At 42.7% G+C, this 15,672-nt stretch overlaps 1 protein-coding gene across 1 annotated transcript; it reads left to right on the forward strand.

Moving 5' to 3' along the window:
• The first annotated feature begins 385 nt into the window (after positions 1-385).
• Positions 386-15,436, forward strand: EMB25 (DEAD/DEAH box helicase). Its single transcript, XM_086514769.1, has 16 exons — positions 386-951; positions 2,950-3,125; positions 3,239-3,352; positions 3,554-3,662; positions 3,836-3,922; positions 4,005-4,123; positions 6,803-6,896; positions 8,353-8,952; positions 10,529-10,771; positions 10,903-11,115; positions 11,680-12,030; positions 12,116-12,343; positions 12,850-13,073; positions 13,161-13,260; positions 14,784-14,930; positions 15,029-15,436. The coding sequence occupies exons 1-16, from the start codon at positions 427-429 to the stop codon at positions 15,125-15,127; spliced, it is 3,429 nt and encodes a 1,142-aa protein (XP_086370895.1). The 5' UTR covers positions 386-426; the 3' UTR covers positions 15,128-15,436.
• Positions 15,437-15,672: the final 236 nt, after the last annotated feature.

Raw genomic sequence — 15,672 nt, forward strand, 5'->3', positions numbered from 1 at the left:
TGCTACGCGTAGGGGAAGCGGGCAGCAGATTCATCGCACGAGGGGGGGGGGGGGTGCGGGTGCAGAGCAGGGAGCAGCGCGTGCGAGAGAGAGAGAGCGCGAGGGGGGGGGCGGGGCAGCGGGAGCAGAGGCAGCGCGAGGGCGGGTGCAGAGCAGGGGGCAGCGGGAGCGGGAGCAGGTGCGGGTGCAGGGCAGGGAGCAGCGGGAGAGGGAGAGGGAGAGGGAGAGAGAGAGAGAGAGAGAGAGAGAGAGAGAGAATCTTCGAAGATTCTCTACGTCCACGACTTTTCAAAATCGTGGAGACATATCTCCAAACTTTTGGTCGGATTCCGTTTGAACCCAGCTTATTAACCAATCAACGTGCGGTGTTTCGAACAAACATAGATACTTTGATCACACCGTGCGTTTAGTTGTTGCAAGCTCGCCATGGCTATCTCCAAGCAGTTTTGTCTGCCTGCAGGGGACTGTAGATGTTCTTCTCATCAGAAGCGTCTCCCAGCTACTCTCTCCAGCAGTAACTCTCACTCCCGCATTTGTCCCTTCTCACGACATCGCTCCTTGTTCAGGCCTCATTCGCTCACTGTTGAAAGAGAAGAATCTGGTTGGTCAGCAGCTGCAGACCGTTGGAAGTCGCCCTCGCCCACCACAAGTAGCTCAGAAGACAACTCCAGTCTTGTTTACGATGATGACGATGCCAGTGATGATGATGATGAGCTGGGTTCTGTTGAGGATGCCATTAAGGACCTTGTAGAGTTGGATGACCTTGTTTCCGATGGCAATGAGGAAGATGATGATGGCTCAGAAGCTCTTTCCAGCGATACTTCTGATGGAAAGGCAGATATTCATAAAAGAGTGCAAGAACTTTGCCTACGGATTCAACGGCGAAAAGATGATAAAATTACTGCAAGGGACCTGTCTGCACTCTACAACTTCCGCATCGACAAGTTTCAGGTGGGTCATATCTCTGTAGTTTTTGTAGATGTTGTAGCTACCTGCTGGGTGAAGGCACAAGTATAAACTAGTTCAAGGACTAAGTTTTCTGGTATAGAGAAAGGGACTTTAATGTCCTTTCTCTGTAATAATTGCGACCACAAGGCAATCGACGGAGGCCGGGAGCCATGGTGGGAGCATTTATTACGGGGGAAGAACACTAGAGGGGGCTGTCAAGAGTTGAGGGTGGGAGGGAGGTTTTATTCCTGGAATTGACTTGTCAAGGGCACATTGGCAGAGGGGATAGGAAGTAATCATTTTTTCCCGGCTGCTCACTTATCAGCCGTGCATGGGCTCTCCCATCACCATCGTTTTTTATGGCTGCTCATGTGTCGCAAACTGAGGAGCTGAATGTCTGCAGAGTTTCCTACTGCTGACTTGGAGCTACTTCAGTGGAGATTACTGCCAGTTATGTCTAGTAGATGTAGGGCTGAGATCTTATGCCCCCTGACCTGGACCTTGACAATAACTAGAGATAATTCTGAAGCAGATGATTCATCATGAATTGTAGCGGCTCTTTTAGTAGGCCCAAAATTGTACAAGAATTCCACTGTAAGCTCATCCTAGGCTGGAGATTTTCCATGTGCTACATATGAGACTTTGCCCAATTCGTCGAATGTAATAGGCTTTGCAAAGGAATTTTTGAGCTATTTTAGAAGAGGTGGGATGAACATGAAGAAGAATCTTAGCTCTAGCATCCAACTTAGGAAGCGTAGGGTAGAGAGCTGCAAATACTCTTTTTAAAGGTGGAGAGAATGCATGAGACAATTCACAGTTTAAACTAGTCCACTATTCTTGAGGTAGCCTTGCTCATTTGATGGAGTCAAATTTTCTGGTGGGATGTAATCCTACAAAAAAACTGCTTGGAGGAAGAATCCTTATCCAAGAAATGCAGGTTGTTGTGCCCTTATCTGTCATTTTTGCATTTAACACAAACACACATACTTACTTTTTTCCTTTGTAATTCTTATGTTACTATTGAAAAATCTCAGGATGAGGGAAAACCCTCGAAGAAGATAATGCACGAGGTAGAATCCTGCACTCCGACCATGAAGAAGAGGTTCAAAGGAGTGAGCAACTAAAAGCAGTCAAAACATAACTCTAGTGTCCACACACACACACACACACACACACACACACACACACACACACACACACATTTATTTTTGTAGATCTTGATTGAATATACAAGTGGGAAACCTCAAACAGAGGAAAACCCACAATAAAGAAGAGGTACAAAAGGCAAAGTCACGAAATCAGTTGTGGTCACCCTCCAAGTGGCAAGTATCAATTGTGGTGGCAAAGAACGCTATGTCGCATCTGATCTACCTCTCAAAGAGCATTTTCTTATGGCGATGTATGGTGGGTGCTTTACCGATTGGTACTTTGTTACATGTGCGGCACATCGCCTCTCTCATTGTGTCCAATGCCATGGGACTGACGAGACTGACGCATTTTTTTTGGGATTGCCGCTTTTCCAGACCTCTTTCATCAAGCAAGTGGCCCCTGCTCTGCGCCTTTGTTTCCCTCCGGAATATTTCAAAGAGGATTCTAGATTTTTGGAGTCCTCCAGCCGCCACAAGTCTCCATTTGAGGTCTTCTTTAGTTGGGTCAGATTTTGGGTTTTGTTGACAATATGGCCACACACACACACACTGACCACCAATCAACCAAGAAGCCCCTTGATAGACAGTGAATAAGTTCATGGAGAGCGATTTGATTGCCTCGCGTGCTCGTACTTCACCAACTGGTCAGTGAACTCAAGTTGCACGTTGTAGCAGAGGTCACTACCGTAAGAGCGAAGTATTGGTTGAGTTGCTCCAATGTGACATGCCTAGCTTGTAGTGATGCTGAAGAGCTTTCTGCTGCTTTTTTTATGTAACAAAAGTGTGCTAAGTGCTTTATTATTTTCCTGTCTTTAATGAACATCAAAAGTTAAAGAAGCTCCCTTGGTTGCAGCGTCTTGCTATCGAGGGATTTTTAAAAGGCTCCTCTGTGGTGGTTTGTGCCCCAACTAGCAGTGGAAAGACTTTGATTGCAGAGTGTGCTGCTGCTGCAACTCTGGCACTGAAGAGGCGCTTGTTTTATACCACACCTCTGAAAGCTCTTTCCAACCAGAAACTTCGAGAATTCAGGTGTTGTGAGACAGCTCAAGCCTCATCATGGATCTGAATGTTGTCTAATAAATGGAATTTCTGTGTATTACCTTGAGAGGTTTCTTACAATCTATAGCATTTGCTATGAGCAGGACTATGTTTGGTGAAGAAAATGTGGGACTGATTACAGGAGATGCTTCTGTTAATAGAGATGCACCCATATTGATCATGACAACAGAGATTCTGCGCAATATGCTCTATCAAAGGTAGGCAATACTGAAAGAAACGTTAACTGTTTCCAAATCCGAACTCATAACTCCAAACATTTTCTCGCTCAGCAGCAATTTTTGCAGCATGCTATGTGCTATGTAATGCTGTTAACATGCCAATTTTATGGTTTAAGCATGATGCATTCCAAGTATACTCCGTTTGCATATATTTACGGGTATGAGTTTGATGCCTTGCAGTCTTGGGACATTGGAGGAAGGAGATCAGTTGCACAATGTTTCGATGATTGTACTTGACGAAGTTCATTATCTGAGTGACACATCGCGGGGGACGGTCTGGGAAGAAGTGGTATGTCAAGATACACTTGTACCGTGTTTCAAACTTGACCATATGTTGGATATGCTGCGGCAGTGTAGTCTAGGGCTTTTCACAGAATGGATGTTTTCTGCATAGACATGTTGGCTGGTGAGGAGACCTATGGAAAGGCATTCACCTGAATTTTGTGTTTATTTTTGCTTCAGGTCATATACTGCCCTAAGGAAGTGCAGCTTATATGCCTTTCTGCAACTGTTGCAAATTCTGATGAACTTGCTGGTTGGATTGCCAAGGTCTGCTTCTAAGGCTCATGGCTCAAAAGTGTATTGGTATTGTACTGGTGATTCCATTGTTCATTGTTCATTGTTCTTGTAGGTGCATGGTCCTACTGAGCTTGTGACTTCAAGGCGAAGACCGGTGCCATTAACTTGGCATTTTTCAAGCCGTTACTCTCTAGCACCTCTGCTAAGCAATGGTGGTACACAAATGAACAGGTAATTGTGTGTTAAGATATCCTTCTGTTATTGATTGCGGTTTGTGGTGCTCAATGGTCTTGTAGCTTTTTTTGTTGGTGGCACCCTCCATATCGTCCTTCCATGCCCGCCCTTGTTCTCAGCTCTTTCTTGCACAGATTTATTCCCCGTCTTGGTGATCTTTATCAATCAATGCCAGCATTTAATTCCCCCTTTTTAGTTTTCCTCTTTTTGTATTGCAAAAAATATTCAAGTGACACCCTTTTTGCTTCCTTTATTTCTCCTAAGCAACATTGATGATGTCGCAAGACCAAATCAAGCTCTTCCTAGAGTGGCCAAAGCTCATTTTTCAAGTAATGCCTACGAACATTGATATTATTTGTCCCCAAAGAGTTGGTCTAATTGTAAGGCTTTGGCTTCTCCACCTTGGGTTGTGGGTTTAAATCCCCCGTTGGGTCCCCTCTAGAGGGACACCTTGTCCTCATCTGGTGTTCACCTTGCTAGGGCTCTTGCCTTTGAAAACTCTCGTGACCCACCCGAGGAGGAGGTTCCTAGTTGGTTGCTACGAGTTCTCTCTGCCGTTCCCAGCACATGGTGCATCAATTAGGTGGCCATGGTGATGCCTACGCGTGGCTCAGCACCTCCCCCTGTGGATTGTTGGTAATTAAAAAAAAAAAAAGAAACATTGATATCGCCTAGAATACTTATGTTTTGTGAAAGCGAGTGGTCGGAAAAACCCCTGGTAGAAGTGGGCTCTGAAGTTTGCTGCGAAGCATGCTCATCCTGTTGCTGAGTCCCTGCTCTAAAGAAGTCAGTGATCTCTCTCTGTGAATGTCTCCCACTACCTGGTCTCCTCAAGGGACTTTCCCTGTGTCTGTGCAGCTCTAGCAAAAACAACCCGAGGTATTTCTGATCCTGATATCTCATGACTCTAGCCAACGGTCCAAAGCCCTCTCTGAATAGACAGTGAAAGAGCCCTTGTATCTCGTAGTATACCGGACAATGAAAAATGTGACGTGACTCTGCCTTTGGCTCTACATGACATAACTGGCATATCTTGGCTTCTGCTGGTACTCAGTAAAAATCTGCGAGTCTCAATCTCTAGCCGATGCAACGATGGGCGCATCTGACCAATAGCACATCGTATCCCATAGGATAAATGAGTGTCCATATACTAATATAGGCCGGTCTGATCACATATCCATCCTTTGTTAGTTGGAGGAGATGTTCTCTGTAGAAAGCCATCTTCGTGCCCAACTCTTATATTGGTTGTATCCATGTGCTTCTGGTATCTAGTTGAATCAAATCCTGATGTATAAGTCTAGTGGTCTCCATCCGTGTGAGAGAAAGGGAGGGTGCATCCAAGGAGTACTGGAATGGAGGCAGTCTATTCATGCTGAAGCCTTGTGACTGAAACCATGATGTCATTTGCCCATACCAACATGCTCTGTCCCCTTGTAGCGCTAGCTGTCGGGATGACTCAAGTGCTAGCCGAGCATATCTGTCTCTGGGAAGGTCTCATAAATTATGCATGAAGGAAACTGATTTAGTAAGGGCCTCAACTAAGAGAGGAGGGGCAGCTAACTCAGCCCGAATAATCTCATGTGGCACTGAGGCCTTAGCCCGAATCATTTGAGAGATCATAGAGACTAGAGGCCTCTCCATACATCTCCGTCCATCAGTGCTACCAGATCTGCCCTAATGGTCCACTTAGGGCCCCCAAATTTGAACCCCATAGAGCATAGCTGAAGCCACTAGAGTGTAAAAAAGCCACAGCTTTGTTCGAGGTTCCTGAAACTGAACTTGCGAACACATCTTCTCCAAACCTCCCAAGGCTGCATAAGCTCTCGTCAATCTAGTCTCTGCTGCTCTTCTCAATGAAAACAAGCCTCATAATCATAGCCTTTCCGGGCAATCTTAACCATATAAGAGAGTACAAGTAACATGGCTCTATTACAATCTGTCTACAAGGGGGTATTGAAGGGGTCACGTGCATAGAACAGGGCGCGGGCGCCTACTAAAAACAGGTCACAAGTGGCAACACTATTCAGAGTCTGGAATCTCCTCATGATGCCTAGAGATTAGTAGAACCTCAGAAGGCAGAGCATTGCCACGAAGAAGCCTTCTTTCATTAGATCTAGATCTAGGGCCTTGAGCGTTTGTAGATAACATCTATGGCAAGGTGAGTATGAAACTGCTTAAACAAGACGGTGCTTTAAAAGTGTCTAGCGAACCATGAGTTGGCTATTCAAAAATAGTATAAATAGCCTCAAGGCCTGCAAGCAATAGTACTGAATAGACACTTTGTTCTATTATAATATTAGCAAAGTAACGCTTTGATACCACTGGAAGGCTAGGAAAAAAAAGAAAAATTGCTTGATAAAGGGTTTTTCTGGTAGGTTCTCTAAAGATCTTTTGGGAATGCATGCTCAGTCAAGAGTTATAGGTACAGGCTTTCAAGTGTATTCTTACCTATGCCAGTATCATTAAAAATTAGCATTCATTGCTGCTTCATGGTTGCCACAACGTGAAAAATCATTTTAAGACTCACTTTGTATGCAAAACAATGTTATGGGGTCCTATCTAGAAATGAACTTTGTTAATAAGGCTCAGTCCTGTGAGTTAATGTGATCATGCTGCTCTACATGTCTTCATCGAATGCGTTAACACAGGCTAATAGTTTTGGCTTAACATTTACAGGAGGCTTGCTCTAGGGGGGTATAATTATGAGGTTACTACTTTAACAGATGAGGAGTTCTCAAATGAGGACTTGCAGTTCTCGCGTCGAAGGCAGGTGAGAAGCTTCTTGTCTGTATTTAATTCTAGTCTGTTTTAGGGAGACTATTAACTTTTGTTAGTTATTCATATTGAGCGTTGATAGAATCAGTTTCTGTTGAACTTATTGCTGCCTTAGCAATAAGTTTTCTGCCTTAGCACTCATTTGTCTATAAATGTCTACCGATTTTAGAAAGTCTTTGCTAAGTTAGGTGCTTCAAAGTTTCTCTCCTGGCCATCTGCATATCAAAACGACTGGAGTTCATATAGCAATATATTTATTTAGGCCCTCTTGAGCATGAATCGGAGGAACGTTGGAGTGGGATGGAGGCACGTCTGTTGAACCTGAGTTTTAAATGATGTGATGGGAAATACATAGTTTGGGTGCCGAGTGTGGACATTTACCCTTTAGCTGGAGTGTAAATCGCTTCTTATTTGTTATCATGCAGTCTTCTGTGGAGGAGTGGGTTATGTAGCATTGAATCTAACATCTGCAGAGAGTGAGAATAGTTTTCAGGTCTAGAAAGAATATTAGTGGTATGAGTAGCTGCCTGTAGAAAGGGGAGTGGGGCTTCAGAGAGGTCTTGATTGAGAAGCCTAGGCAATGAATAAGTGGCCTATCTGTGTTGGGGAAACTCTGCCCCTCTCTCTTTGTTGTGTGCACTTTTAGAAGATTCAAGTTCTTTAAGTTCAGTGTGCTTGAAGTCTGTTTAATGTTAGTCAGTTCACCGTCTTTTTTAAAATGTCCAACTGGTTTCATTGGTATGAGAGCGCAATTGATTGCTCTTCTCAACAGTTTCAAGAGCTATGGGGAACTTACAGAAACTAACACCCATCAGGATGAGGAACAATATGAAGGATACGAGCTGAGGAAGAGGTTGAGGTAGAAGTCCAGGAGGAGGACGAGGAGACCAACGGCCATAAGGAGGCTCTAGACACTTGTGGGGGAGGCTTGATTGAGACATTTGTGACTCAAGAGGCTTGAGGGAGGGGGGGGCACTATGGATACTTGCGGGGGAGGCTTCATTGAGACATATTTGGGGCTCAAGAGGCTTGGGGGAGGGGGGCACTTTTATCAAAGATGTGACCTCTCAACAGCCCCACCTTGACAAGGATCTCTGGCAGCCCTAAAACAGCAATAAGAATGGTACGAGCAAAATTTTGAAATGGCCAAAAGTCGCCTGAGGGGCATTTGACAAAAGGTCATTGGTTGGTACGAACTGGATGGATACATGCAGTGTGAAATGGTATGGTTTGAAAAAATTCATATGTTGCTGGACTGCAACTAGGCCGGTATGGTAGGTGCTACCTGTTCTTAATTTTGGCAGCTCTTTTTTCATGATGAGTGGTTTTACTGCGTGTCCAATGGTACATTCCCTGAGGGTGATCTTTGTCAGTTGTTCGGCGCCGCTGGTTAACAATTTTGATTCCTTGAGCCATTTGTTCTCAATTTATGTCTGTGCTGTTTTTTGCAGGTTCCTCGGGTGGAAGAAACTCTAGAGCAGCTTAAATCTAGAGGAATGTTACCAGCTATCTGGTTTATCTTTAGCAGAAAAGGGTGTGACACAGCCATTCGATATGTACGAGATCTGCAACTGCTTTCAGATGAAGAACAAAGACAGGTTTATGAAGCCTTAACAACTTTTAGAGGAGAACATCCTGATGCTGTCAGAGAGTCCTCGGTATCAGCACTTCGGTGTGGTTTTGCTGCTCACCATGCAGGTTGTCTGCCATTATGGAAAGGTTTTATTGAAGAGCTCTTCCAGAGGGGCTTGATTAAGGTTGTATTTTCAACAGAGACGCTTGCAGCAGGTATAAACATGCCTGCTCGCACCACTGTCCTGTCTTCATTAAGTAAAAGAGGAGACAATGGTCATAACCTGTTGAGTTCAAATTCAATGCTGCAAATGGCTGGGAGGGCAGGGCGCAGGGGCTTAGATGAGCAGGGACACGTTGTCTTAGTTCAAACTCCTTTTGAAGGAGCAGAAGAAGGCTGCAAAATTTTGTTTGCTGGTCCAGATCCTTTAGTCTCTCAATTTACGGCTTCGTATGGCATGGTCCTCCATCTTCTGTCAGTAAGTATCCAATTCTTAGACGACTCCTTCTGTGATTGGAAATTGAATTCTCTTATCTTGACATTTGATATCTCAAACGTTGATAACACTCTTAGTATATCAAATGATCCTAAGTTTCACTCATAGATGTCAATACAGTTTACTCTCCCCAACTTTCTGAGCAGATCTGAGATTGTGCAGATATAGGATTTGTTAAAAACTATGGCGGTAAAATGTTTTGTTCCAGGTTCTACTTATTTTGAGTATTTTGAAGTAGAGCTTTGAGAAAGCGAGAAGCACTTAAAATAAGTCTGACATAGCCTTGTAGTATTTTACAAATATCCCATAAGCAGTTGTTCCAGCACGCACAAAGGGAGTAACCTGCATGTGTCAACACTAAAATGAGGTATTAGGTGTGCGGGAATGCCTTTAAATGGAGAGGCAAATACTTCTTGAGAGGTTTGGAATCCCATTTCTATGTCACATTCACTGGATATTTCAAACCCCTTTGTTAGGCCTCATTGAATACTTCTATTATCTCACCTTTGAAGGTCATGGCATACCTATTAATTCCTTTTGCAGGCATCTGATTCTTGCGACTATTATTGTGTTTTATCTGATTCTTGCAAATATTATCGTGTTTTATCTATGATGTCTTGTGTTCATGTTCCCCTTCTGCCAAACTTCAAAATAGTGTAATCAAACCATGTCGCACATTGGTTCTGTTATGTGTTCGCGGATCTGGAGGAACCTCACACCCCCTTAGTTGTCTAATATCCCTTGCCCAATTTCAAACCTAGGTTCTGTCTCTAGCTAGTTCTGTGAGCCATCTTCCCATTGCTCTGGGAAAGGGTAGTTGATCATTAGATGCTGGCATGGAAAGTTTCTTGATTGAAATCCTTTTGAGTAAGCTCTAGTTGTTTGTTGAACACCAATTTTGACTTCAGTGAGATGTGCAATTAAGAATTATCCCATTCAAGGGGGACTGCTTTTAACAGGTAGAAAATTTTGAGTGTTAAGGATTTAGTAAGTTTTTGGAGTGATAAGCATTTAACAGGAGTGATATGCCTCTTTTGACACTTTGGCTTCTGTCCTGATCCTACCAATTGCATTTTAGAGCTCCTTTCTCTTCAAAATTGGCTTTTTTGGCAGACATTAATGTGTGGATAATAACTGCTTCTTTCAAGGTTGCATGAATTCTGCAGATTTCTTGTTCTAGACGTGAATTTTTTTTGTCGGATCGGTTATCCAATACGAACCAATTGATTGTTTTTACTTTAATTGCTCAACTTCTACGTGTTGCAAGAAAATTGTGCCTTCTAAATTCAAAGTTTGCATGCCATGAAAGGGTGACAATGGTATTATGTTTCGGAGAACCTATAATTAACAAACATGCATCACATGTGACACATACATGGTGTAGTACTTTAACATATTTTATGGTTCATCATTGACGTGCATTACCATGCAATGTTTTTTTTTTGTACTAATTATATTAATTGTCTCTCTCCACCTTGATTAGATAGGTTGCGTGCTTTATATGTAATGTGTTGCCTTGTTGGTTACATTTCATCTTGGTTTTACATTTGTTTTGCAGAGCATGAAATCTGCCGATGGTAAAGTGTTGAGGCAGGGGAGAACATTAGAAGAAGCTCGTGCTTTGGTTGAAAGGAGCTTTGGTAATTATGTTGGAAATGAAGTAAAGGCAAAGGTGATGAAGCAAATTTCTAAATTTGAAACCAGAATTGCCCATCTGAAGGAAGAAGAGATTCCAGATGTCAGGAGCCTGTTAACAGCAGAGGAGATTGAGGAATATATGAAACTGAAGAATGACTTAAAGGTCAGTCTTTTATGCTTGAGCTTGATTTCTGAGGCCATTAAGTAATCTAGGAAGTCAATCTGGATGTTGTATTGACTTGTGAACTATCCAATCTGTATTTATTGGTTTAGAACGATGTATGATATTGACAGGTGGAAAAGGATAGGCTAAAAGAACTTTGGAGTGAATTTGAGCAGAAAAAATTGGATTTAGTACAACCACTTCTGCAGGATGCAGTCAATGATAGGGACCACCTGCCCTATGTTCAGATATGCTACATTACTGATACTGGAAGTGAAATAAAGATGTCAGCCATGTGCTTTGAAATCTTACAAAATTCATCCTTCTTCAACCAAAAAGCATTGGTATGTGGCACTCTCTTTGAATGCATGCAGAATTTAATTAATATTCAGATTCACCCATTCATCCTTCTTTAACGAGGAAATGTTGATATGTGTCATTGTCTGTGAGTGTTTAATGTTGACATTGTTCGTGTCATTAGCTCTTACTCTAATAAAATACCAATCTCAAGTGAACACAAACCACCAAAAGCTAGCCTACAGCCACAATCCAAATACAAACATCTTCAAGCCTAAACCTGCTTATTCATAAAGATGGCAAAATTTTAAACTTGCTTATTCTGTGTAGGGGCCATCTTTCAGTGTTTCCCTGTTTGTGGAGGGCAGTGCTACTTGTCCTTTGTTTAATTATGGAGCTAGAAGCCTTTCTACAGGTTCACATGGTTGTTTTTAGGTCAAAAGCTCAAGATCGTTCCAATCGAGAAATGGTTTCCTGTAGTTTGAACCACCTCTTTGTTAATGGCAGAACACTCACTGATCGCACTATGCTTGCATAAGATTGAGGTCCCTTTTTGCAGCTTTTTTCAGGGGCTTGTGAGTTCTGATCAGTATTACACTTGTTTACTGCAGGAGGACAACCAGGTATCTGAAGACTTGAATGGACAAGCATCCAATTCACATATGGATGTTCAATATTCTATGGCACTAGGTTTTGACAATTGCTGGTATGCATTTAGTGCTACTTCGGTGCAGTCTATCAAGAAAATTAAGCTGAGAAATGTTACTATGAGTTCAAAAGAGGGCAGTGCTCGAGATCTGCTGGCTGCAGAGCGGCCTGAGCCATGGGAATCATCTTGGGAGATGGTGGGAAAGTCAGGAAAAAGTGCCTTTACAAGTGTGTGGTGCTCGATGGGCTTTTATAACACGTCGGCCTTGAGTAGGAATATTCCTGATGACAGCCATGTGACTGAAGAGGTTCAGGTGAATCTGCAATTGCTATATGCACAGTATTTGAATGTCGTTGGTTATTCTATACAATTTTCTAATACAGCATTTCTCCTTGCAGTTTCCTGAGGAGATATCTCTGCTTGCCAATGCTTATGCTAAGCAACGCAGGAAGAATACTAAACTTAAGAAGGAGATAAAAGGCACCAAAGCAAGCAAAGAGTACTGGCAGGTGGTAGCCATGACCAAGTTACGTGATGCAAATATAGAGAAGCTGGAGAAGAAGAGGTCAAAATTGGTAGCTCAAGTAAATCGAATGCAACCCACCGGATGGCAGAAGTTTTTACAGGTTCAGACATTGAATGCTTAAGCTAAACGCTTTTGAGCTCAAGTTGTCCCTTCTGGAGCTTATTGATTCTACTCTTCGCCTCATCCTCTTGCATGCAGGAGCTTTAAGAAACTCAATTGCATGTGTGTTTCATGTTTCATGTAGGTGCACTTTACTGGGCCAAGGCTATAAAATCTATTTCACGTTAGCGTTCCCTTGTTTTCTTTGTGTTTGCTCTTTGAGCAGCCTGTGCCTGAAAGCATTGGTTGCCAATATTGCAGTACTATCTGGCTTTGAAAGCAAGTTCCCTTTGTTTTATACCTTGAGCATCCTTTCTCCTAAACTGACTCTCATGGATTTAAAATGTTAATGAGCCCAGGATTCATGTTGAATTTGTTCAATTCAACAAGGGCCTTGAATCAATGGTTGCCAATATAGCAATAAATGGCTTTGATTCTTTATTATGTTTCGTAAGCATTCTTGCTTTCAGACTGAATCTCATGGAGATGATTGTGTGTATGTGCCAGGTTGTCAATGTTCTTGAGCAGGCCAAAGCAATCTCTCCTAATACACATGACATGCTTCCACTTGGGAAAGTAGCTGCATCCATCAGAGGAGCGAATGAACTATGGCTAGCCTTAGCACTCTCAGATGACTCTTTACCAGCCCTCAATTCGGCTCAGCTAGCCTCAGTGTGTGGGTGTTTGGTTACAGAGGGTATCAAGGTTCGCTCTTACAATATGGATGCCTGGTAAAGATATCACTGTCTACCTTCAATTTTCTATGCTTCCTATATTTTAGATGCCTTGAACATCACACAATATGATTTTTTGAACAGCAACATATACACAACTTCTACCACAGTCCAAGAGGTGGTCTACAGTCTTGAAAAAAAGCGGCGGTGGCTACTGGATCTACAGAATGAGTGTGGGGTAACGGTATGTCTCTCTACTGGACTTTTGAAACATGCATGTACTTGTATGCAAACCCTCATATGCACTCAACTCACATCCTATTTCACTGATATGTTTAGAAAGAACCGAAAAACAAGCTGCTCTCTGGAGAATAGAAATCCTACTACCGTTTTCTTTTTCTTTGGTGGAAGAGTGGCTATACTTTGAGGTAGAAGATAGTTCCAAAGGTCACAGAAAGGCTGACCTGATGGAAACAGTACAAAACTATCTAGGTCTAGCTGAGGAATACAAAAGATGGTGTCAAGGGGACTAACAAGAAAAATGTAGAAGGAACCCCAGTGCGCTGCAGGTAAACAGAAAAACAATGATTCTGCCATCATGAAGATTAATAAACCCTAGTCAATCCTGTAATTCCTTTACTTTGTCTAGATCCAATTCATGGGTTCCAAGCAATGAACCCATGAACCCCCGTCATGAAGAACTCACTCTTCTAACTTACCCCAAATATGTCCGCAAAATGGATTAATCTGGTGTCCAAGTGACAAAAGCTGATTGCAACATCCTGCAAAACTGAGCATCCAATGTGGCTGAGTTTTTGGCTGTGTAGCTGAGGAATACAAAAGATGGTGTCAAGGGGACTAACAAGAAAAATGTAGAAGGAACCCCAGTGCGCTGCAGGTAAACAGAAAAACAATGATTCTGCCATCATGAAGATTAATAAACCCTAGTCAATCCTGTAATTCCTTTACTTTGTCTAGATCCAATTCATGGGTTCCAAGCAATGAACCCATGAACCCCCGTCATGAAGAACTCACTCTTCTAACTTACCCCAAATATGTCCGCAAAATGGATTAATCTGGTGTCCAAGTGACAAAAGCTGATTGCAACATCCTGCAAAACTGAGCATCCAATGTGGCTGAGTTTTTGGCTGTGTGAAGTTTAGGCAAAGCACAAGACTAACAGACTGAATACTCCTTTTATCTGGCTGCTTACAGTCACTGAGGTTGTTTGCACATTAGATTTGTAAACAACTCACCACGGACAATGGGCTGCCAGAGCTGAATCTCCATTACATGAAGGGGCTGGTGGGTTTGCCCTTGGCTGATGCGGGCCTAATCTGCTACAATGCTGCAAAAATGCAAGGGTTTTGGTACGTACTCGTGTAGGCAGGGGGGCTGCCAGATGAGGAGACCCAGCAACTGAGATCTGGGATGTTGAAAACATGAAACAGTTGCGGTTTTGTCTTGGTTTGGTACCTTCATTGTTTTGTAATTACTCTTATGTAATTGGCTCTTTTGTATAATACTTTCTTGGGGTATATGCCCTCAAGATGTTTGATTAGTAGAAGATTCTTTTTCTTCTTTTGTATTTTATATTTATGTGTGTGTATATATAGCTATATACATACCTACCTACATATGTATGTAGGTACCCATGTACGTACGTATGTAATGATGTGTGTGTGTCTACTTGCGGAGCAATCATCGTCTCTCTCTCTCTCTCTCTCTCTCTCTCTCTCTCTCTCTCTCATTTGGCATTTGCTGCAGATCGCTTGTTGCTTGGATGATCAACTGGCTGGCCTTGTGGAGGCTTGGGCATCTGGTGTGACATGGCGAGAATTGATGGCGGAATGTGATCTGGATGAGGGTGATTTAGCCAGATTGTTGAGGCGCACAATAGATTTACTCGCACAGGTCTGTCTCTTACGACGTTTATTAGACTTGTCTAATGAGTTATGAAATGAATTTTTTTAAATGCAGCATGTAAGTAACAGCTGGACCTTATGGTGCAGGTGCTGCTTTTACCGAACGTTAATTCCGAGCTGCACAAGGTGGCCGCATCGGCAGCCAAGGTGATGGACCGGAGCCCCATTAGTGAGTTGATAGCTTGATAGGTGTTACCCTGAATTAAGGCTATTGTAGACTGTACATAGAGAAAGTCAACAAGGGGGTCACAAAACTAAGTTTTCCCAGGGAACATTCTCTCTTTGGGTTGTAATATAATATGTAACATATACCTTTGTCAAATCATTCTTTCAAAGCTCACTTGAATGGCCGTGAGCTTTACTCGACATTTATGCCCTTGATTATTGGTGTAAAGTGCAGCTCAATGCGTGGAAAATTTTGTATGAATGCCATTTTCTGGTGGTTCTGTGTATCATTTCTAAGAGAAATTCATGGAGATTGTTCTTACTTGCTCACTATTTTCCCTTAGTATGCCATGTAACTCTGAGGAACAGGTTTTTGGGTCTGTTTTTTTTTTTTTTTTTTTTGGGGGGGGGGGGGGGGTCTGTTTTGAGTCTGCAAACTGGAATAGTTGAGGGATTTGTAAGATTCATGTAACCACTGGAAGAAAGTTCAAAGAACTGACCTGAATGTCTCTACTTGTCATATGTAAATTGTAAGACTCATGAATGTAGCTGCTACCCATCATGGC

The sequence above is a fragment of the Adiantum capillus-veneris genome, chromosome 6 (assembly GCF_014529385.1).
Source record: "Adiantum capillus-veneris isolate H3 chromosome 6, ASM1452938v2, whole genome shotgun sequence".
Taxonomy (NCBI): domain Eukaryota; kingdom Viridiplantae; phylum Streptophyta; class Polypodiopsida; order Polypodiales; family Pteridaceae; genus Adiantum; species Adiantum capillus-veneris.